Below are 24,719 nucleotides of genomic sequence, written 5' to 3' on the forward strand. Positions count from 1 at the left end.
CAGGCCTGCTGGGTCCACGTCCTCCCACCCCATGGGGGACAAGGGCTGGGGACAGGCGTTTGGGAGTCAAGTGAGGGTGCAGCCTGGCCCTCTCAGGGGATAGCAATCCCCTTCCAGGTCAGGGGCAGGTGTGGTAAAATGACAGGGGCCTCTGGTTACCCACAGCCGCGTGCACAGGGGCCTGCCCAGCCCCACACCACCCTTCCAAAGCCGACTGGGCATTCAGTGTGCAGGGCACCCCCTCTCCCCACCCCGCCTGGCAGCACCATCTGGGAGCTCCTGCACGTGACTGGGTGCACATGTGCCGCTCAGTGGACGGGTTCTAAAGTCGGCACGTGACGTAAGAACCTGCATATATCCAAAAATCACTCTCCCACATCTCCCCTGGCAGAGGCACCATGTTAGAGATCAGCATGTACACCCTCCATCCATCCAACACAGCAGGTGTGTTCTCCCCTTTGGGAACAGACGACTTCTTCGGACGGGGCACTGTGAGGGGCACTGAGCCTTACGGCAGCCATGTTGTGAGGAAGCCCAGGCTGCACCGAGAGCCATGTGTAGGTGCTCCAGCTGACAGCCCAGCGAAGGTCCCAGCCAACAGCCACGTCAACCACCAGATCTCTGGTGACCAGCCTTCAGGTGATCTCAGCCCCCTGCCCTTGAGCCATCGCAGCTTTCAAGTCTTCCAGGTGAGGCCCCAGGCATCATGCAGCAGAGACAAACCTTCCCCATGATGGCCATGTCTGAATTCCTGCTCCACAGACGGGAAGTCAAGTTCTAGGATATGAAGGTACTTTGTGCCTAAGCGCACTCCTTGGTATGCGTGAAGGGGCAGCCGATTCGTGTGCATCTTTAAACATGTCAGTAACGCTCAGCTTGGCAAAGGCTCACACTAGAAGAGGAACGCCTGACCTAGAGAAGGCAAAGGCCAACCCCGCACGCAGTCAGGCATTGCCTTTGCTCTCTTTGTCCTGAAGGGTTGTGTGGAGTTGAGTTGTTGCAGGTTAAACACAGGATGGAGTCCACCAGTGGAGTTCCGGAACGACTTGTGCTTGGTAGATGGTAAGGTGAATTCTCTGGAAGGACAGACACGCCAGCGTTGGTAAGCGATTGTCCAATGTAGCCAATGATGCCTGAGCTCCGAGGCCTCGGCGGTCCTCCCTAGTGAGTGTGAGTGGCGGGCGGAGGGGAGAGCTGAGCCAAGTCAGATGATGGTGCAGCTGCAGCAGTACCGCTCAGGGTAGTCGGCTACATACACCCTGTGGTCGGTGCCGTAGATGTAGTAGACGTTCGTCTTTCCCTGGTACCAGTAATGCACTTCCGTGAGGGGGATCAGCTCGATGGTCTGGCGCTGAGGAAACAGTCAGCCGGGAAAAACCTCAGTGTCCTGCTCAAGTCACTCTCCTGTTCAAGAACTGTCGGGAGCTCCCTACCACCTGTGGGCTGCAGTGCATGCTCTGGAGTTGGCATTTTGCCTGCAATCTGCCTCTCTAGCTGTGTCTCCCATGACATTCCTACATAAACTCTAAGCTCGGGCCCAAACCGAACCCTCTGATTCTAGGTTCCATGCAGTGGAGGCACAGGCATCCCCGGAGGAGGAATGGGGTGCATGGAGAGTCACCGGCCAAAGGGGACATCTTCCAGAACATTAATTTCAGGTGGGAGTGGGGGGGAGGGGGAGAAAAGTAGAGGATAAAGTCATTTTAAACATTTTTATATTACAACAACCATGGACATATTAGGGAGAGGTTATACAATTTGAATTGCATTTTAAGATAAACATTGACACCAAAGAAATTCCAAAGTTTGGTAGGCTGTTTCAGGCTATTTTCTCAGACCCCGCCCTCTCTTACCATGGTTTTGCATCGACCCTCCTTTGAGAAAAGTCTCAAATATTTCCCTCCTTTTACAAATGGGGAAACTGAGGCCCAGGGACTCATGGGATTTCCGGTTTGGAAGATCTGAGGTCAAGCCCCATCTCCTCACCATAGCTGGACCTGTTCAATGCTCAAATCTCTCCCCAGCATCCTCCTCTACCTAAGAGCCTGGGACACTCCCTCCCTCCTACAGCGTGGCCCTAAAGTCCCTCATTCTGTGGCCCCTTCTCTGATCAATGACTCAACAACCTTCCAAATTGGAGGGGTCCTGAATGGGACAAGCCCACCCTGGGTGAGGGCGCTGGCCTCCCTCTGAGGCACCCACCCCCATTAGCTTCTGGTGCAGTTTTGTTATGACAACTGCAGATGGGGCTGACCCAGCACAGTTACCCCTGATCATGGAAGCGAAGCATTCCTGGGGACATCCTGTGGGCTAGGCTTTATGTCAAAACCCTAAGTTCTTCCGCACTGGCTCCTCTCCTGCCCAAGACTCAGGTTTGGGGATCTCAAACCAGAGGGAAGGAGGTGGCGTGGCTGGCCCAGCATCAGGCCCTCTGACTTCCCCTCCTTAAGTAAAGAGCCCAAGTCCTGTTCCTGTAGGTGGTGGTTCAGGGCCCTGGGGAAAGGGTGAAACAGGCTGGGGGTGGGGGGTTGAGAAAACGCTCCCTACTACACTGGAGGGAAGCTGAGGGGAGGCATGACATTGCAGCAGAAGGGGGATCAGAGTCAGGGTGTGCGTTTCCACGAAGCTTTCCGTGGGATCCCACACTTCCTCTCTCTGGGCCTCAGTTTCCTCATCTGTGAAATGGGAATAAAACTTCTCTGTCACAGTGTTGCTGAGACAACCAAATGAGACTGTGAGACTGAGTGCCACATGCCAGAAACTGGTCTCCAACTAATAACTTGGGAAATAAAAGACCTCCCTTGACATTTTGGTACAGAAGGTTATTCACGGTGGCCAAGACATAGAGATGACCAACGTGTCCTTTGATAGATGATTGGATAAAGAAGATGGTACATGTACACAATGAAATACTACTCAGCCATAAGAAAAGATGAAATACTGCCATTTGCGACAACATGGATAGATCTTGAGAACATCATGATAAGCAAAAAAAGTCAGGTGGAAAAAGTCAAGAGCCACATGATTTCACTCATATGTGGGATATAAAACTGAAATCAACAAATAAAAAACTCACAGACACAAACAACAGTATGGTGATGATCAGGGGGGGATGGGGAGGAGGAGATTGAAGAGGGTAAAGGGGATCAAATACATGGTGATGGAAGGAGACTAGTCTTTGGGTGGTGAGCATACAATGCAATCAGTATATAGATGTATTTAGAATTGTACACTTGAAACCTATATAATCTTATTAACAAGTCATTCCAATAAATTTAATACAATTTTAAAAAAAGAAAAAGTTGTCTCATCTTTACAAACCTCCGTGAGGCCATTTTAGCATTTCTTTTTCCACAGGTGAGAAACTCAACTTCAAAGAGGAGGAGTAGGTGGCCATAGCCAGGTTAGGATGCAAAAGAACCAGGATCTGAGCCCACTCTGCAAGACTCAGGCGCCTTCAATCCCCTTCGCAGAGCTGGCGCTGGGCATTCCCTGTCCAAACTTCACCCTCCATCCAGCAGCTTCCAGCCAGCTGCCCCTAAAGCCTAAAGCTGGGGACACGACGGGCACCATTGCCATCTACTGGCCACTAGGATACAGCACCAAGGCAACCCTAGCTCTGGGGATGTGGATGGCACCACTGCCACCTAGTGGCCACAGGGATACAGCACCAAGGCAACCCTAGCCTGGCTGCCATCCCTGCCCCCGGAGGCTTGGGGAAGACAGGCTGGGACTTGGGAAATGCCCTGGGTTCCCACCCTGCCTACCACCCTGGATTTGAGATTTCTCTTCCCCTCTGAATATCGGGGAGGTTTGGATCAAAATCACACTGAGCCACATTCCTGCTTGAAACGCTGCAATAGCTTCCTGTCGCTCTCAGCATAACAATCCAAACCTGTCACCATGGACTGCGTGGCCTGTCCCGCTCGCTGCCCCGGCCACACTGGCCCCAGCTCAGCCCGCCCCCGTCCACCGTCCACCTCGTGTTCCTCAGGCTGGGACTCCCCTGCCACCCTCCCTCCCTGCCTTCTCAGGAAGGAGCCCCAGGTAGAGGGAACATCCCTTTCCTCCCTTATGGGACCTCGGAGCCCCCTCCTGGCCCTAGAAGCGGCCCCGGCCCTGCCCGCTCACCTGCTGAAGGACGCGGGCTCTGGAGGCCAGGGTGGCAGCGCTGTGCTGGGCAATGCCACGCTGGGAGGCCAGCGAGATCTCCCGCAGTGGGAAGTCCGCGAGGGGGTACACCTGAGGAGAAAGACGCACCACCTTGCTGCTCTGACCAAGTGTCAGCACCTGGAGCCCTGGCGATGGATTTCAGGTGGACAGGAGCGAGCCCAATTGGGAAGGGCCCAAGGGAGGCCACGCAGCAAGCGGGTGGGATGGCTAAAGCCTCCAGACCCTTGATGACCCACATCCTGTTGGGAATGCCACCGAAAGGGAGCCGTAGCCACAGTACTCCTCACCACGGCCCACTGGTCCCCAGCAAGCCCCTGAGGCTGCCTGAGGTGGGGCGTGCGGGTTCCTAGGGGGATGGCGCCTGCCAGGAGCCTGGAGGAAGCGCAGCGACGGGGCAGAGAAAGGAGGCTGAGAAATAGTGCTCAGCCACAGAAAGAAGGAAGACCTGGCATTTCCACCTGGAGGGGATTATGCCAAGAGAAATAAGTCAGAAAGACAAATACCATATGTTCTCACTTGTATGTGGAATCTAATGAGCAAAGCAACCAAACTCACAGATACAGAGGTGGGTGAGGGGTGGAGGAAGGGGGTGAGGGGAGGTCAAGAGACACACACTTCCGGTTATAAAATAAGTCCCAGGGATGTAATGAACAGTGTGGTGACTGTAGTAAATAATACTGCATTGGATACATGAAAGTTGCTGAGAGAATAGATCTTAAAAGTTCTCATTACAAGAAAAAAATATTATGTAACTATGTATGGTGATCGATGTTAACTAGACTTCTCGTGGCGATCATTTCACAATATATACGTATACCCAATTATTGTGTTGTACACCTAAAAGCTAATCTAATGATATATGGCAATTATATCTCAATTTTTTAAAATGCGTAGTATGGAGTGAAAGAAGTCAATCCTGTAAAGAAGAGAGAAACAAAGAGAGGAAGCAAGAAGCAATAGAAGGAGGCTGAGCGCCTGACCCGCTCAGAGCAAACAGCACGAGGACCCCGCCCAGGCCTCCCAGAGGGCCCAGCTCCTGCCGAGGCCCACCGCAGGGCGGGCCAATCCTTTCCGTAAAGGGCCACATAGTCTATACGCAGGCTCTGCGGGCCATCGCCCTCTGTCCCAACGACTCGACTCTGCCCTTGCTGCACAAAGCCAGCCACAGACAACACCTAAACAAATGGGCATGGCTATGTTCCAATAAAACTTTATTTGTAAGGGCAGGACGAGGGCCTGGAGTTTGACAGCCCCTGGCCCACAGGACCCTCCCTGACCTGGCTGCTGGCACAGCTCGTGTCTTAGCTCCTCTCTCCACCTGGCTCTCTGCCCTCCAGCGCCCCTGCTCTGCCGCTCTGCAAGGCCTCTGCAAACTGTTCCTTCTGTCGGACACCCTCGCTCCCACGGCCACCTGATCCACCCCCACTGTCACCTCCCTGTTCCGCCCCCCACCTCTCGGCGCTGAAACAACACCCTACCCTTCCGGTCTCCTCACCTGGTTGCGTATTTCTCAGTGACCCTTACTGCCTTCTGACACTGTGGTCCATGTTATCATCTTCTCCCTCCCCAGACTGTGACATCTACGCGGCGGGGATGTTGTTGGACAGTAACCCCAACACCCAGAATGGTGCCTCGCACAGGAGGGGGGTCCCCAAGGTTGTAGAGGGAGGGAGGGAGGAAGAGGAGGGAGGAAGGGAAAAGGGAGGAAGGGTCTGGTATGTGACATCCAAGGAGGACTGGCCCCGTGGGTCCCCGAGGCCTCTGGCCTGACCGGGCTGCTCTCGTCCCTCCCAGCCTGTCCTTCTAGAGCAGGGGTGGGGAACCTCTTTGCTGCCGAGGGCCATTGGATATTTATAACATCATTTGTGGGCCCTACAGAATTATCATCTTAAAAATTAGCTTGCTATATTTGGGCAAACATTTAATTAACTCACCCCTAATGGCTGGGCAGGGCCAGACCACATGATTTCACGGGCCGTAAAGGGCCGGAGGGCTGGACGTGCCCCGCCCCCCCCCTTCTAAATGAATGCAGCACCCACAGAGGAGCCAGACCCCCCCCCCTTCTAAATGACTGCAGCGCCCAGAGGAGCCCCCCTCCCCACTTCTAAATGACTGCAGCCCCACAGAGGAGCCAGAAGAGCCAGAGGCACAGCTTGGTGTGGTGCTTGCAAACCCTCCTCACCGTCGTGTTTTCGTCCTTAAAGAGGTTCTCTCCTTTGGCTTTAGCTAGGAGCTGCCCGGGGCAGTTCAGCCGGTGCTCGGACACAAACTCAAACAGGCTGTTCTTCCTGCAGGTGAAGCGCATGGGGGCGGCAAGAACGCGGGTGAGGGATCAGGCAGGCCTGGGCTGCAGGGACTGGGGAAGTTCTTGACCTCCCTGGGCCCAGCACGGTCAGCTGTGACCTGGGCAACCAGGCAGGTACCCACAGCTCATGTCATCCTTCCCTGTGCGCGCCTAGCCAAGTGCCCACCAGGAGAACCCCTTAAGGCCTGTAGCCTTCCCCGACCTGGGGATTTAGGACACAGACTGGGATGCCAGGTGTTGAGAGGCTGTGGCACTAGGAAGTGGTGATGTAGGAATGTGAAGTCGGTCTGTTCTAAAGCCCACCAGCAGCCGGCCACCCCTGCACCTCTTCCCAGGGATCTCTCTCTCCCCTTTCCCGGTAGCTTTAAGCCCTTCCCGGCCCACGCCCCACCCCGCCCAGGTTCCCTGTACTGTGTGCAAAAGCCCCAACCACATGGTTTCTCTGCAGAAACCAGTTCAGGCCACATCCCCCAGCTACCGCATGGGGCCACGCATGGAGACACCGCCACATACCACACAATGACCAGCTGGACGAAGTGCAGCAGCTTCTTTTCCCCCTTGCAGGTGGCACAGGTCTTGTTCCCCCTCCCCGAGCACGTGCTGCACCTGCGAGGGACACAGCGTCAGTACCACTCAGACACTCCTAGGCCCTGGTGGCTGCTGGGGCCCCAACCCCAAATCCTTGTCCATGGAGGGGACTGTGGTGGGCATGGGTTGCTTCCACCTTCCCACCATCTAGACCTCTTTCTTCCGGTGGCAGTGCCCCAATTCCCTTTGGAGACCACCCTTCTCCCACCCAGTCTCTAGGGTTCATGGGCTTGCCGACCCTGTCTATGACCAGCTTTGTCCATCTCCCTGGCCCAGTGGCTGGTACAAAGATGGGCACATGACCCAGGGAAATGCCATGAGATCCACCCTAGAATTTCTATTGGAACTTTCGGAAAAGGGACATCCTCTCCTAATGCAGTTACTAAACATGGAGCTGCTGATGGTCCTCTCTGCGACTAAAACCATCACAAAGGAAAGCATAGTGCAGAGTGGAGACAGAGTCCTGAAGAGATTGTTTAAGCACCTGGATCCAGCTGTACCTGAAGCCTTCCCAGAAATCTATTCCTGGACGTTTCTGTTCGGTAGGACTATACATTTACGTTTTTGCTGAAGCCAGTTTGAATTGGATTTCTTTCACTTGTAAATGAAAAAAAAAAAACACCTGAGTTTCTTTCCCTATCAAAAACCTTCTTTACCAGTCACAGGGGGCAGGTCAACTAGAGCGTCACCATCTGGCTTGTTAGAAGGACGGCCAGGGCCTTAATGAGCTAAAAGTATCTTTAACAAACACAACTTGGAATAATTTCACTCCTCGTGGTTTCCTGTTTCCCTTTAAAGATTTATAAATACATCAAAGGCCCCAATTTACAAAATGCAATGCCCTGCTGTCTGCAAAGCCCTTTGAGCAGAGATGCAACTTTGTTGGTTGTTTAGTCCCATGGTCGGCAAACTGCGGCTCGCGAGCCACATGCGGCTCTTTGGCCCCTTGAGTGTGGCTCTTCTACAAAATACCACGGCCTGGGCGAGTCTATTTTGAAGAAGTGGCATTAGACGAAGTTTAAGTTTAAAAAATTTGGCTCTCAAAAGAAATTTCAATCGTTGTACTGTTGATATTTGGCTCTGTTGACTAATGAGTTTGCCGACCACTGGTTTAGTCAATCAACCAGCCTTCCTGGACGCCTCCATTCACACCCTGCCATGACTTAAACACAAGGGTCTGCCCAGGCCCAGGCCCTCAGAGCGTTAAGAATCTCAGCTTTGGCTGCTTGTCTGTGAACACTCCCCGACCCCTGACCTGAGCGGGAACAGGTCTCCTTCCTTACTTTCCCCCTCCTTCCCACAGCACCTTGCTCCTCACACCTGACCCATTGCTTGATGAGTTCCAGTCTTGTCAGAAATATCAGGCCTCCCTCAAGAAAAGCCCACCGCGCCACAGATATGTGTCCACAGAGCCTTGGACACAGGGCAGACAGGGTGCATGGTCGCCTTCCAAAAGGGCAGACAGTGAAAACAAGGGAGACCTGCTCCTACCTGTGCCTGCCCGACCCCGAGCACAGCTGGCACCTCCCAGGCTGCTTGGCTCTGCGCTTGGCTCCGCTGCAGGAGGGGCACCTCACCTGCGGACACACAGGCCTCAGTGCCCCCGGCCTCGCAGGGAAGTGGGGCAGAGAGCATCCCACACGTGGTAAAATCCCAGTCTGGTGACTTTGAGCAGCCCCTTCCTCTCCCTGGGCCTCCACCCCTCCCCCTGGAAAATGGGAGGGTGGGACCGAGTGATCTTAGGACCCCTCCAGAGGCTTTCAGGGGCTCTCCATCCTCCATCCCTGCGACAGCAGCCTCTCCTGCTCCTCACCGAACCCTGTGATCCCTGGGACTGTCCCCTAATCAAGCAGCCATGGCTAGAGGGAGCAGAGAGAGGGGCAGGCTGGCTGAGGGACCTGGTGTTGGACATGGGGTCTCATCTTGGAGAGGTCCCCAGAGCTGACTCGGGCAACGCTCCCAATGTGGCTCAGAGTGGGCGCTAGGGACACTCCAGGGGGAACCTGAGAGAGGAGGGGGAGGAGGAGGAGATGTAGAGGAGCAGGGGTAGAGGAAGGCACAGAAATGACCTCGGGGAGGAGGTGAACAGCAGGAATGAAGGCACAGAATAGACTGGACAGGCATGGCCACAGCTGGCCCCACATGGTGTTCAGGCGGGCAGAGGTGTGAGCACACAGCAGGCGGAAGGAGGGCAGCAATGGGGTGGAGTGGCAGGCAGGCAGAGGGAGGGTGGAGGGAGACACAGCTCAGAGTGACAGTGGTCAGCATGTGCCCAAAGGATTAGGTGTAAACGGGAGAGCTGAGAACACGTGAGGAGCTTGGTGCAACTCCTGGAACCGTGAGTAGACCTGGAAGTGTATGCAAAGAAGGCTGATGCCACCGGAGCCTGGCTGTGTGCTTAGGGGCCTGTCCGGGGTGGAATGGTGTCCCACGTCTCCCCCCACCAAAATTTACACCCAACAGAGCCTCAGAATGTGACCGCATTCGGAACTAGTCTTCGCAGACTAATTAGTTAAAATGAGGTCATCCTGGACTAGGTGGGCCCTAAATCCAACACCAGTGTCTTTATATGGAGGCCAGGAGGACGCAGAGACACACAGGGAGACAGCCATGGAGGACGGGGGCGGAGATTGGAGGGATGCAGCCACAAGCCAAGGACGCCCAGGAGTGCCAGCAGCTGCCCAAAGCTCAGGCGGTGGCTCCTCCCTCAGAGCCTCCAGAAGGGACTGCCCCGCTGACACCCTGATGCTGGACTTCCAGCCCCCAGGACTGAGAGAGAATAAATGCCTGGTGTCCTAAGGCACCCAGTTTGTGGTGATCTATTACAGTAGCCCTCGGAAACTGGAAGCCCTATGAACGTGACCTTCTCGGCACCCATCATTCTGTACTATGAGGGCTGGTCACTGTGCCTCTCCCTCAGCAGGGGACCCTGGTGGGAAGGACCCAGGTCTTAGTCCCCTTGCTGGGCCTAGTGCCAAGCAGGTACTCAATGAATGCTCATAGATGGGTGAGAAAAAAAAAGAGCAAAATTAAAATCATAAACCATCAAAGTGAAAAAGGCCGATAGAGACTACCCAATCCAACTTTCCCATTTTACAGGTGGGAAAACGGAGGTCCAGCCAGGGCGAATGACTTGCCTGGGATGCCACTGTTAGGCCCCCCAGCCCAACCCTCTGCCCCCGTGGGGCTCCTTTGCCCACACTACACTTACCATCAGCCACACCAGACTCACCATGCAGGCCCCGTGGCAGCCGCTGCACTTGTAGTGTCCCCGCCCGTGGCACTTGTGGCATTCCTGAGGGAGAAACACTTTCCTTGGACCCAGTTTCTCAGTCACCTGCCGTTTCGCCACCATGTCACCATCCCAAACAGAGGTGCAGCCATTCAGAGCCAGAGGGGGAAGATGGCCTTTCCCACTGACCAGCATTCCCAGGGGCCTTGAATGCCGAGCCCAGGAGAGCCTCAGAGCCCAGCCGGGTCTGTCCTGGGTGCTGTGAAAGGGACTTGCTGTCCCAGCCCCACGTCCTAACTCACGCCCAGGCTGAGCCGCAAAGGCCGGTGTCCTTCGCCCACTGCGTGGCTAAGGGGGCTCTGGGAACAGGAGCCGTAAAAATGGACAGCATTTTTGTGAACGGCAACGAGCTAGCTACTGGACTTGAATCCCTGGTCAAAAAAATGAAACACTCCATTGAGCTCTCGGCGTCCTCCACCTCACAGCGCTGGGAAAACACACGGGGCAAATCGCAGGCCTGAATCCAGGTCCACAGTGGAGACAAGACAGGTAATCAGCTGAGACACCACATGAAGGGTCTCAGCCGTGCTCCTGTCACAGGTTAGGTTACCCTTGCTTTGTGCACGATTAAGTTACTGTGAAACAGGATAGAAGTTAAGTTCTGTTCCCCTACTAACTTCCACACGTTTTCACTTCATATGCTTCATTCAGCACTTCATCCGTTCACTGTCAGGCCAAGGGGGGCGGGCGGGGGCGGATAAACACTCAGAGGGTTTAGGAATGTGAATGCTCACTATTTAAAGCTGGAGGCGGTTTTTGTAAATGGGACCGTTCTTTTGCTGTGTGAATAGACAGCCAAGAAATAAACCCGCAGCCTGGATTTGGGGTTTCCTTTCTAGAAGGCTAATGCTTCAGGAAACCTACAGTCTCTGGAAAACCAGCTCGGGAGAAGCGGGGGTTATGACAATCGTGTTACCTTGACCAGTGACGAGTGAGGGACCTGGAACTTCCTGGTTTCCTCCTGGAACATCGGGGGAACCTGGACCTTGATGTCCCAGAGCTTGGGGGAGGTCCCTCTTCTCGGCCCATCCACTACGTGGTCTGACACAGAAGCGATCATTGTGAAAACAGCAAACAACGGCCAGGACAAGCTTTCGTTTAGTCGCCAAATAGTACGAGCCTTCCCTTGGTGCCAGGCATAGGCTAGACCCTGGCACCACCAGGAAGGGTAGATATGGGTCCCCCTGGAGTTCGTAGTGAAGCACCCAAGCTTTGGGGTTGAAGAGTCTCGGGTTTGACTCCTGATTCTTCTACTTCCTAGCTGTGTAACACTAGACAAGTTACCTGACCTCTCTGACCTTCAACTGTCTCATCTCTAAAATGGGGATAATTTTCCACTTACCACAGAGGATGGTAGTGACAATCACACAGACGGCATCTACGTGCTAGCACGGGGCCGGCACATGCTGGGGCACAATACACAAGAGCTATCACCCCTATCGTCTCCTCCCCACCGGCTTCTTCCTCTTCTGTTCAAGGTGACAGACACAGCTACAACCCCAGGGTAAGCACTTTGGCCAAGAATCCCATAAAGGGCTCCGAAATCCCAGAAGACTGACTCATTCTGTGGGGACCAACGTGGTGGGAGAAGAAATGCTGAAAGGCTTCATAAAAGAGGCAACTTGTGAGCGGAGTCTTGAGGGATGAAACCAAGTGGTCAGCAGAGAAAACAGGTAGGGTGTGGGCTTCCCAGACAGAACCCAGGGCCTTAACGGGGTCGGCAGGAGGGGGCTGGCTCAGTGGACGGGGACCTGGGGGGCAGCAGACTCCTGAGCACACATGCTGCCCGTGCCATCTCCCCCGTGGCAGCAGCAGCCTTGGCCAAAGGCAAATGCAAAGCTTTCTCAGGACCTTCTGCTCACCGCTTTCCGGACAGCAGGTGGTTGCTAAGACCAGCACTGGGAAGTAAGTCTCTGTGATGAAAGCCCTCCCTCTCCTTTTACAGGGGACGACGGGGAAACCGAGGCTCGAGCAGAGCATCTCATTCAAGGTCAGTGCTAAGACTACCCGCTGCCAGATTGGCTCCCAATGACACTCGTTTCAGACAACTCACTAGTAAAGGGTTGAAATGTCCATTCACTTATCCTGGATTCGCTGAAAGTCTCCAGTCGATACTGTAGAGAAAAAGACATCATGTCCACCCACACACTCCTGGCCCGATAGGAATATGGAGCATTGTGCAAAAAAGTGGGGAAACCAGGGGTCCCACACACGGCACAGGGGCTGCTCAGAGCAGGCGGTCAACAGCGACTTCTGTTCCAGCTGCCCCTGCACGTCGGCAGGGAGGTCAGTGGGCCCAGGAAATCTCCCCGACAGGCTCACAATGGGGTGAGTTCAGTTCCCCATTTCTTTATACGAGGAATGTTCTATGAGGCAAGTTTTGGAGCAGCAACTGCCTCTGACAGATGGAGGCCCCTGGAATCCACTGCCCTGAGGGTTCCCTTCTGGAGGAACTGATCTGCCTGACCCCAAGATCCTCCTTGATCCTCGTCCACAGAATCACACACCTGAAAGGTATCGTGGACATCACCTGGCTCCTCCTTTCTCACGTAAGGAAACAGAGACCCAGAGAAGTCAGTGGACTTGCCCAAGGCCACACAGCTACGCAGAGGCCTCTCTCCCCAGATCCCTGCTCTAACCAATCCCTGCCAGGCCGGCCCCTTACCCTGCACACGCCCGCCCAGGCCAGTCCCTTACCCTACACACAGCCCCCCGGACTGGCCCCTTACCCTGCACACACACCCCCAGGCCGGCCCCTTACCCTACACACACACCCCCAGGCCGGCCCCTTACCCTGCACACACACCCCCAGGCCGGCCCCTTACCCTGCAAACAGCCCCCCAGGCTGGCCCCTTACCCAGCACAGCCCCCCCAGACTGGCCCCTTACCCTACACACAGCCCCCCGGACTGGCCCCTTACCCTGAACACAGCCCCTCAGGCTGGCCCCTTACCCTGCACACGGCCCCCCAGGCTGGCCCCTTACCTGCACACAGCCCCCCAGGCTGGCCCCTTACCTGCACACGGCCCCCCAGGCTGGCCCCTTACCTGCACACGGCCCCCCAGGCTGGCCCCTTACCCTGCACACGCGCTCCCAGGCCAGTCCCTTACTCTACACACATCCCCCCAGACTGGCCCCTTACCCTGCACACGGCCCCCCAGGACAGCCCCTTACCCTGCACACGCCCCCCCAGGCTGACCCCTTACCCTGAACACAGCCCCCCAGACTGGCCCCTTACCCTGAACACAGCCCCCCAGACTGGCCCCTTACCCTGCACACGGCCCCCCAGGCTGGCCCCTTACCCTGCACACAGCCCTCCAGGCCGGCCCCTTACCCGGCACACAGCCCCCCAGGCCAGCCCCTTACCCTGCACATGCCCCCCCAGACTGGCTCCTTACCCTGCACACAGCCCCCTAGGACAGCCCCTTACCCTGAACACGCCCCCCCAGGCTGACCCCTTACCCTGAACACAGCCCCCCAGACTGGCCCCTTACCCTGCACACGGCCCCCCAGGCTGGCCCCTTACCCTGGACACGGCCCCCCAGGCTGGCCCCTTACCCTGCACACAGCCCTCCAGGCCAGCTTCTTACCCGGCACAGCATCTGTTGCTTCATCTGCTGGATGACCAGGTCCCTGGCGGCTGAGCGGCCATAGCAGCATTTGGAGCTCACAAAGCTGAGGAGGGCTTCACGCGCCACCTCCTCTGTCACCACAGGGACTCTGCTGGGGACAGAGCAGAGAGGCAGGGGGTCTGGGGAGGGCCCTCACTGGCCCCCAGGGTGGGAAAGCACTCAGGAGTCTCTCGATGGAGGTGTGTCAGCAAAGGGGTTCTGGGAACCGATGCCCGGGTGGGACAAGGACAGTAACACTGAGTTAGCTGAAGTGTGAGCTCAGGAGTCAGTTGATAGAATCTCAGAAATAAAAATAAAAAGATACTTAAAGATGAATTATGCCATTTTGAGATGAGGACATGGACAGCCAGAGGAGGCATCACAGCTAAGGAGGTGGGGCTTGTGAGCTCCCTGCCCTCAGGAGCTTGGCCTCAGCCAGAGGAGCTGTGAGCCCCTTCACAGGAGGGCCGAAGCCAAGAACCAGCCAGGAACCAGCCAGGAACCAGCCAGGAACCAGTGACGGCGCCCACAGCTCGTGACTCACCACGACCTGGACCAGAGCATGGCCATGGGAAGGCAGACCCTCCTCAGCCTGCTCTCTGGACACCTCCCCCTTTCCTGAGGCCCAGCTGCCAGGTCCCCTCCTCTAGAAGCCCTCCCGCCCCAACCTCTCCTCCGTCCCCCTCCCCCACCACTCACATCTTCATATATGTCTCCACAGCAGCCCAGCTCCAGTGGTTAGCCCCTCTCATGCACATTGTGTCTCCAGCCCCAGGACCTGGCTGCCTGCGGGAGGCTGCAAGGCTTATGCCCCATGTCCTCCCATCCCCTTCCAACAGGGAGGGGAGGTGGCCGAGGGGAGGCACTCCAGGCTTCCCCCTCTCCAGGCACAAAGCTGGCCATAACCTTGGAACTCTGCCCCAGCCCTCGCAAAACAAGGAGGGTGTGGGCCTCTCCAGGGAGCAGCTGGCTTTTTCTGCAAAGGGCCAGAGAGTAATTATTTCAGGCTTTGCAGGCCATCTAGTCTGTGTCTCAACCACTCATCCCTGCTGTTGCAGTGGGAACGCAGCAAGTAAAACAGAGGAGAGGGCTGTGTTCCAATGAAACTCGATTCACAAAAACAGGCGGTGGGCTGGGTTTGGCCCCAGGGCCATAGTTTGCAACTATGGTTTTCAACTCTGGCTTGGCAGCCAAACAGCCTGCAGAGCATGGTAAAATACAGATTCCCAGGCCCCATCCCTGGATCCTGATGGGCTGTTGGGGTTGAGATCTGTGGCCCCTGAGACACCCCCCCAGGGGGGCTCTTGGGGGCAAGGGTGACGGAGAGGTTCACCACCTGTGATCCTGTGTGATGGCTCTGGAAGGGTCACCAGGTCACACCTGCAGCTCACCTGTGTTCCAGGAAGGAGGACCAGCATGTTTGTTCCTGGGGTCTCTGTGGGGCCTCCAAAGGCGGGAAGAAGATCTGCTGTCCTGGAAGAGAGGGAGGAGTCAGGGCTCGCTCAAAGGAACGGACACCTGTGGTGAAAGCAGGAAAGATGGGCGAATGTGAGGGGGAGCAGATGAAGAAAAGAATGACGGTTTCCAGATCAGGATCATTCTGTCTTAAAGGGTCATGGTCATGGGATGCTCGTGGACAGAAGGCTTATGCCCATGTCCTCTCATTCCCTCCCAACAGTGACAAGGGCCTTCCCGGGCCCCCAGAGAAAAGGGGAGCTATCCCAGCACTGGCCTGTTCCAGAGATGTCCCCCCAACCAGCAGAAGCCCCAGGAAGAGGACGGAGGAACCAAGACCCCACAGACTTACCGCCTCCTTGAAAAAGGCAGTCATAACTGGGCAGCCTCTCCAGGAGTTCAACTGGGGGCACCAGAGGGCTCTCGGCCTCGAAGCTGAGGTCAGCCACACCTGCAGAGAGATGGGTGGTCCCGAGCCTCAGGGACGGAGGGGCGTCTACGGTGACATCACAGGAAGCCGACAAGTAAGGGCAGGCACATTGCTAAAAGCCTCACCTTAATTAAGCCTGGCTCTCTCTGGCACCCTCAGGAGGCAGAACACATCTGCAGGGTGAGAGGGATGCGTGGGGGTGGGACAGCTGCAGCAGTAATAATAAGGATGGGAAAACCTTGAGAATGGCAGCTCCTGGTTGATGGCCACCTGCTCTGTGCCAGTCACCATGACAGGTGCTTTATAAACATTGTCATAGGCCCCCACCCTGGAGATAGATACTGAGTTACAGATGGTCACACTTCCTTAAGGCCCCCCCCCCCTCTCTCTTTGAAACATGGGTTTATGTCTCCTCCCCTTGAACCTGGGCCGGTTCAGACCAAAGGAGCACAAGGGCAGCGATGAAGTGAATGCAATGTCTACTTCTGGCCTCTAGGAGCATTCCCTCTTGAGTCCTGAGCTGTCATGTAAGAAATCAGACCACCCTACCAGTCAGACATGTGGAGATGCCCTAAGAATAAACGGAGAGGGCCCAGCGGAGCCCAGCCTTCCAGCCACCCCGGCCAAGCCACCAGGCAAATGAGTGAAGCCATCTGGGACCGTCCAGGCCCGACCAAGCTGCCCACTAAATACCACTGAGTGACCTGTTTGGACTACACGGCTGTGTCACTCCCCACAACTCCCACCAACTCCTATGTTGAAACCCTAACTGCCCAGTGGAATGGTATCTGCAGATGGGCCTATGGGAGGTGGTTACTTCTAGATGAGGTCATGAGGGCAGAGTCCCCCTGATGGGACTAGTGTCCTTATAAAAAGAGAAAGAAATGAGGGTGTTCTCTGTCTGGCACATGAGCATTCAGAGAGAAGGCAGCTGTCTACAAGCCAGAAGTGAATCCTCACCAGACACCAGATCTTCCAGGACCTTGATCTTGGGCTTCCCAGCGTTCAGAACTAAAAGGACTAAATGTTTGTTGTTTAAGCCCCCCAGTCAATGTGTTTGTTACACAGCTTCCTATGATGGACAGTCTTTGCTCTGGGACTCCCCACAGACATGGGCAAAGAGCCCTGAGCTGTCAGGTAAGCTGGGCCCACACCATGTTCTGAGGCTCCTTCTGCTCATGCTCCTTCTTCCCACTCTCCTCTTACACGTCTGACCTGCCCTGAGGTCTGAAGGCTGTCCCTGCCTCCGTCTGCTCCCTCTCCCCTTTTCCTTTCACAGGTGTCCCCTAAGGACCTCTGGCACATCTAGTGCCATCTTGGTTGTGTGCTTGTTGCATGACCCCAAATGACAGACCATTCCCACCCTGTTCTACCAATGAGAACACAGAGGCTCAGAAAGGTGGTGACTCGCCCAAGATAGTGATGGAGCTGCATTAAGACCATGGTCTATTGGTCTCCAAAGCCCATGTTCTTTCCAAGCACTTTTACAAGGCAGACCTATAGGAGAATCACTCACTATAAATCTGCTGATTTTGCTTATATGTGGAATCTAAATAACAAAATCAATAAACAAAATTGAAACAGACTCATAGACACAGAGAGCAGGGGATTTGGGGGACTGGATAACAAAGATGAGAGAGTAAGATGCACTAGCTGGAATTAAGCCCATTATATAAGATTACTTAAAAGGAGAGCTTATAATTCCATGTACAAGCCCCTGTAATTCTCCTATCTTTCCAGTAAAGAAAACAAATGGAAAGGATGGGGTAGTTATTCCCAGACATCCTGTGATTCCAAAGCCACATACTTTATTATCAACCATTCCTGTGGGCTGCCAATATTTTTCAGTAATAGATTTATGTAGTGCCTTTATCAGCATTCCAGTAGAAAAAGACAGTCAATATCTCTTTGCCTTATCCTGGGAAGATTTACAATTTACTTGGACTGTAATGCCCGAGCAATACACAGAAAGTCCCACCTATTTCTCCCACATATTAAAAGCTGTTTAAATGATGTTAAATTTCCTAGAGATTCCACTCTAATCCAGTATGTGTGTGATTTACTTTTATGCTATAGGACATTACTAGACTCCCAAAAGGACACAATTTACCTACTGCAGCAGCTAACTGTAAAAGGACATAAGGTCTCAAAGGATAAGCTTCAACTTTGCTTACCTCAAGTAAAATACCTTGGCCATCTCATATCTAAAGATGGCTACTGATTAACCCTGAGAGACTTAGAGGAGTCCTATCTTTCCCTCTTCCAAAAATAAGAAAGCAGCTTAGATGGCCTTCTGGGTGGGACTGGATATTGTTGAAACTGGGTTCCAAACTTTTCATTAATAGCCCAGCCTCTATATGCCCTAGTGAAGTCAGATCAACCTGATCCAACCTAATGGAACCACAAATGGAAATAAGCTATAGAGGCTCTAAAGCAAGCATGTCAAACTCACGGCCCGTGGGCCGCATGCCTCGTTTATTTAGCCCATGTTAGCCTTTGAGTTTGACATGCTTGCTCTAAAGCAAGGGTGAGGAATGTCCTGCCTGTGGGCCATATAAGGCCCAAGGAATCATTTGATGTGGCCCTGCCAAGGAATTAGGGATGAGTTAATTAAATGTCTGACCAAATAGAGCAGGCTAATTTTTAAGTTGATAATTTTGTATGGCCCAAGAATCCTATCTAATAAAAGAGAAACATGCAAATTGACCATACCTCCGCTACAACCACAAGCCACGCCCACCAGCCAATCAGGAGTGAGTATGCAAATTAACCCAACCAAGATGGCAGTGGCCACGAAGCTGGAGCAAGCAGGAGGCTTGGGTTGCCTCCAGCAATGGAGGAAGCCAAGCTTCCCCCGCCCTGGCCTGCCCTGGCCTCTGCTCAAGGTTACAAAGTTTCAATTATAGAAGATAAATAAATCCCAGATACCTGCTTCCAGCCTATGCTTGGGTCGCAGGGGGGCGTGACCAGCCTGTAAACCACCACAGGTCCCTCACCCAGGCCACCCCATGCCCCAAGGGAACCCCACCCTGATCCAGACACCCTTCAGGGCAAACCAGCCAGCCCCCACCCGTGCACCAGGCCTCTATCCTATCTAATAAAAGAGTAATATGCAAATTGACTGTCACTCCAACACACAAGATGGCTGCCCCCATGTGGACACAAGATGGTTGCCACAAGATGGCCAGCAGGGGAGGGCATTTGGGAGGGACCAGGCCTGCAAGGGAGGGCAGTCATGGGCGATCAGGCCAGCAGGGGAGGGCAGTTGGGAGGGACCAGGCCTGCAAGGGAGGGCAGTTGGGGGTGACCAGGCCATCAGAGGAGGGAAGTTGGGGGGGGGACCAGGCCTGCAGGGGAGGGCATTTGGGGGGGACCAGGCCTGCAGGACAGGGCAGTTAGGGGTGACCAGGCCTGCAGGGGAGGGCAGTTGGGGGAAACCAGTCCTGAAGGGGAGGGCAGTTTGGGGGGACCCAGGCCTGTAGGTGAGGGCAGTTGGGGGGGGACCAGACCAGCAGGGGAAAGCAGTTAGGGGCAATGAGGCTGGTAGGGGAGGGCAGTTAGGGGTGACCAGGTTGGCAGGAGAGGACAGTTAGGAGGGACCAGGCCAGTAGGGGAGGGCAGTTAGGGGCAATTGGGCTGGCAGGGGAGCAGTTAGGCATCAATCAGGCTGGCAGGGGAGTGGTTAGGGGGTGATCAGGCTGGCAGGCAGAAGTGGTTAGGGGCAATCAGGAAGGCAGGCAGGCAAGCAGTTGGGAGCCAGCAGTCCTGGATTGTGAGAGGGATGTTCGACTGCCCGTTTAGGCCCAATCCAGATAGGATCGGGCCTAAACGGGCAGTCGGACATCCCTCAAGGGGTCCCAGATTGGAGAGGGTGCAGGCTGGGCTGAGGGACACACATCCCCCATGCACAAATTTCATGCACCAGGCCTCTAGTGATGTTGTAAATATCCAAATGGCTCTAGGCAGAAAAAACGTTCCCCACCCCTGCTCTAAAGGAAGTACTGTCTAAAGCTCCTGCTCTGGGACATCCAAATTATAAACGTCCCTTCTTCCTTTTCACACATGAAAGTAAAGGAAATGCCTTAGGAGTTCTAACTCAGAAACATGGAGCTCATCATAGACCTATAGGATATTACAGTCAGCAACTAGACTTGAATAGCAAAAGGGCTCCCTCCCTGTATGAGGGCGATCCCTGCTACAGCCATGTTCTATAAACAGACAGAAGCGACAGTCATGGGCTCTCCTTTAACCATTTATGTTCCTCATTCTGTTGAATCATTGCTGAACTCTCATCACACTCAACACTTCTCTATCAGTTGACTGGCTTCTTATGAAATAAATGCTCCTGCTCTCTGCACCTAATATTACTTTAACTCAGTGTAATCATCTTAATTCTGCAGCTTTATTACCCTCTTTACAGGATGAAAACACCTATAATTGTGTTTTGCTTACTTACACCTTCTTGGTCCTAGGAATGATTTACAAGAAACTCCTAATGACAATGCTGACTTAATTTGGTTCACAGATAGATCTTATCTGAAGGATGAACAGGGACATTTCTGAGTTGGATATGCAATAACTTTCACAGTGGATATAATTGAAAGTTCTTATCTACCTGAAATAAGATCTGCCCAGCAAGTTGAATTAATTGCTCTAACTTGGGCTTGTCAATTGGCCAAAGATCAAGTAGCCGATATTTACACTGATAGTCGCTATGCATTTGATGTAGCTCAGGACTCTGGAATGTTATGGAAGCAGTGAGGCTTCTTAACTTCCTCAGGAAAGCCCTAAAAATGGAAAGTGGATGAAGGGGGGTCCATGGGGGTGGAGACATATGTAATACTTTCAACAACAAAGGTACATTTTTTAAAAATGGAAAACTGGTTGCGGAATTTGTAGGTGCCATTCAGCAACCAAAACAATTGGCAATTATCAAAACCTCAGGGCATTCTAAAGCTACCATCATGAGCAAAAGGAAATCATTCCACTGACTCTGCAACTCAGCAGGCAGCATTGAACAGTCAAGTTATCCAGGCCCCAGAATGTTCTTTGCTTTCTATTAAATCAATAAAAGATTATCTTTTCCACTATCAACGATAGCTACAGAGGAAGGAAAGGGAACATGGCAACAAAAAGGGGGAACTTCTGACCCAGAGAGACAGACAAGGCTTGGACCCAATCAGAAACCTATTTTACCTACAGGGGCCCAACTCCCTATACTTCAGCATGTACATGAGCTAACACATTGGGGTCCTGAAAAGATTATCTCAGGGAGTAAACAATATTACTGAAAGCCTTCTCCTGCTGTAGCTCATAATGTGTACAGCAGATGTTCTCTGTCCAAAATAACCCAGGAAAACCACTCCAGGGATCCCAAGGACATTTCCCACTTCCTTTGGGTCCATCTGAAGTATGGTAATTGGATTTTATTTAAATGGCACCATTTCAGGGATACAAATATATCTTAGTTATGATTTGTATGTTTTCTCACTGGGTTGAGACCTTCCCTTGCAGGAGAGCAACAGCCTTAAAAGTTGGTAAATTGTTATTAGAAAATATAATTCCCAATTGGGGAATTCCCTCTGAATTACATAGTGACCAAGGGACTCAGTTCACTGAACAAATAATAAAATCATCTGTAACATTTGGCCTATACCAGTGGTCAGCAAACTGCGGCTCGCGAGCTGCCGCTCTGTTGACTAATGAGTTTGCCGACCACTGGCCTATACCACAGCATTTTCATTATGCCTATCACCCCCAGTCTTCAGGACTTGTGGAACGTACCAATGGTACAATCAAAATTCAACTAGCCAAATTTCAGAAGCCTTTCATCGCCCCGACAAAGACTTTTCAAGAATGAGAAGCTGACCACAGAGGCAGACAGCTACCACAAGATGTCAAGTAGGCCTGAATGCTCACAAATTGACACTGTTCAAACCTTGTTCTTATATCACCTAATTGTTATTGATTGGATGTAAAATGATTTTTATATTGTTATTATCCTCCTTATTGTTTCCTAGTGGAAACAATATCTGTCTCTCTAGACCCTTTCCCTTCTTAGACATGAAAAATTTAACTTGGGTACCTGCTAATCTTTCCCACCTACTAGACAATGATATTCTGATTATCAGTTATGATAATGAAGTTAACACTTTGTTGGCCATACACAGGTCTTCTCCTATAAATATAAGCGTTGGTACATTTTTTTCTGGATATATCTATTATAAAGGACCCAACTTGGGCAAATACCTCCCAGAATGCCTCCCTGATAATTCCCCTGGTAGAATTATATGTGGATCTAATCTATCAGTATTGTATACCTATAGGAATGGATGATGAAAAGCTAAGGAAAACACCTGGATGTGATGGGGTAAAGCTTGCAGTGACCTGCCCTGTCTGTCATAGAATATCTTGTCCTCACACTCACCAGCCATGCTCTTGTTGCTGGATGTCCATGAAATCAGAAAAAAATCAATAGTCCCCATTTCAAAAATTATGAGGATTACTTGGTAGGTAAATATGTCTGTAACTACTCCTGGACGCTTGTGGGAAGCTCTATGGAATACTCAAACTCTAGCTCATTTTGGAGTTACCTCAACCCACTCAACTATAGCATGGGAAACTCAACATTTTGGGGTCCATTCAGTATACCCCAACTGCTCCCAATCCATAGCTACCCAATGGCAACAACATTCCTGGTGGATCCAACAACATTAGCCCTCTAAAAGGAATAAAAGGGGAATACTTGGAGGAGTAGGGGTTGGCCTTGGTATTCTGGGACAAGCTGAACTTGCAGCTAATGAAGAACGTCAGTCATTAGAAAAAGACTCTTTACCTAAAATAGGTCATATGGAGGGAATGCTGTCTCAAGAAGAAGGAAAAGGATGGGAAGCATCATGGAAAGGACAATAAAGCCTTAGCTCAATGGATAGGACAGACCATAAAAACTCATGCACAAACCCAACAATGGGAACATGCCTACATCCTAACTCAACAGAACCTACTGTCTATGCCAGTGCAAATGGAATCTGAAGTAGCTATGAAACAATGGCCAACTATAATGGGTACAAAAGCCCAGGCCGGACACATATGAGACTCATACAGTTCTCCTGGATTTTGGAAAACTTTGGATGGGAAATGCGATCTACTTGGGTATGTCTTAAAAACCCAGGCACCTCAGTTAGATCCTAAGCTTAAATCCTCAGGAGTTCAACTGGCTGGCATAGGGACCATACTCAATAACACTAGAATACTTCCAATGAGAAGTAGATGGGCCATATTGAAAAACAATAAATAATGGGAACCTATCTCACAATCTGATTGTGAAAATTAAAAAGGTGAATGGTTATGCCCCCAATCTATATGGAATACTGGATTTACCCAGTCCTGGCCTACTGTATCTACCCCAACAAATAATAATATATGGTATATGGGAAAGGGGCATTTTTGTTGGGAAGGTTTAGAAAATACTAAGCGATTTCTATTGTAATAACACCCAGTTTACATTAAATACTACTGGAATATGGTATAATACTGAAATTATAGGCTACATAACTTTGCCTGAGGTTAATAAAACCTATGATAATATTGATACTGAAAATCCAATGCATTGGGAAATTGAACTTAATCCTCCCCATGAAGTAATTTCTATGGAGACTAACCAATCAGAAGAAAAATTAGAGCTTTTAGATAATGAAATAGTAGAGTCTTAATTCATCTGGCCAAACAAATCATAAGGTACAAGTGACAGTGAATGAAGGAGGAAAACATAATTAGCTTAACAAAAATTATGATAATACATATAAAGGATTTTTTGGTTGGCTGAGATGCCTGTACCCCTCAGACTCTTCCTTGTCTAGTATTAGACATTTTCTGTTCCTAATCAGTGTTACTGGTTTAATACTGTTGCTTTTGTTTCCTGGTATGTAAATGTTATACTAAATGCAGAAAAACAAAACTTAAGCAGAAAAAAAGACTCAGATCATAGTAGCTAAAATATTAGAAATGATCCAGAATATTTTTTTAACAAGGACATATAGGATCTGACTGCCTCCCATTCACCTGCCTTTTTATTTTGAATAATAATAATAATTTGACCTTGAATGACATCTAAGGTTATGGCCCATTCCCAATGGTCCACCCTATTCAGCAAGACAAATGCTGACACTGAGACATCCTAGGAATGAGCCTTCCTAGCACCTTGGGACCTCATTATCCAATCAAAAGGTTGGTCATCAATGCATCCTTTAGATTGATTTATGACCAAAAGGGGGACATGTGGTCAAAAAGGGGCCACATACTACACCTGACAAGTTCAGGGGAGGCCTGTGTGGTGGCCTTGCAAACTCAGAGACCTAAAATAACCTCAAAGTATAGTCTGAAATTAAAACTTCTTAAACTAAAACCAGTTTATGGTTGGCAGTTATGTCCTAGGCCAGGACAAAGATCAATCTTTACCTAAACTGAGCCTATTGTCTTTTTTGCATCTATGATATCTTTGGAATATCAAAGTAATTTTCCTTTTTCCAGACCCCTCAAAGCACAGGCACCGCTCTGCAGAGACCACAAATCCCCTCATTGTTATCAAATTAATCATTGATTGTTAACTATCCTGCACCCACCTAAGTAAAAGAAGTATGTGTCTATCATTTTACTTCTTATCCAATCCCAGTGGTTTTCCTGCTTTGCTGTCTCCCACCTCCCTAATCTATCACCATTGGATTTCATGTAACCCACTTACATATACTCTTTTGACTGTAATGTATCAAACAAGATGAAAACTGCCATTCTCTCTGGAGCATTATCTCAATCTGTTGATATTTTGCTTCCCAGCAATTGTGACAGTTTGGCTCAAATAAACTCACAA

The 24,719-nt window shown here is 51.8% G+C and overlaps 1 protein-coding gene across 4 annotated transcripts in view; it reads right to left on the reverse strand.

The window, feature by feature from the left end:
• Positions 1–1,204: 1,204 nt before the first annotated feature.
• The window catches only part of SSUH2 (ssu-2 homolog), a gene marked incomplete at both ends in the record, with an annotated part of 32,695 nt that continues 9,180 nt past the window's right edge, over positions 1,205–24,719 (reverse strand). Inside the window, 11 exons of one of the 4 annotated variants that reach the window (XM_080674445.1) lie at positions 1,205–1,351; positions 4,132–4,242; positions 6,356–6,461; positions 6,992–7,084; positions 8,558–8,643; positions 10,299–10,361; positions 11,275–11,399; positions 12,412–12,472; positions 13,948–14,080; positions 15,360–15,441; positions 15,776–15,874. In XM_080674445.1, coding sequence (XP_080530571.1) covers positions 1,205–1,351; positions 4,132–4,242; positions 6,356–6,461; positions 6,992–7,084; positions 8,558–8,643; positions 10,299–10,361; positions 11,275–11,399; positions 12,412–12,472; positions 13,948–14,080; positions 15,360–15,441; positions 15,776–15,874 — 1,106 coding nt within the window. Of the gene's footprint in view, positions 1,352–4,131; positions 4,243–6,355; positions 6,462–6,991; positions 7,085–8,557; positions 8,644–10,298; positions 10,362–11,274; positions 11,400–12,411; positions 12,473–13,947; positions 14,081–15,359; positions 15,442–15,767; positions 15,875–24,719 lie in introns of all 4 variants that reach the window. The other 3 variants (XM_080674448.1, XM_080674446.1, XM_080674447.1) reach the window with 3 other exon arrangements.

This window comes from Plecotus auritus (genome assembly GCF_963455305.1).
Source record: "Plecotus auritus genome assembly, chromosome: 6".
Classification (NCBI taxonomy): Eukaryota; Metazoa; Chordata; class Mammalia; order Chiroptera; family Vespertilionidae; genus Plecotus; species Plecotus auritus.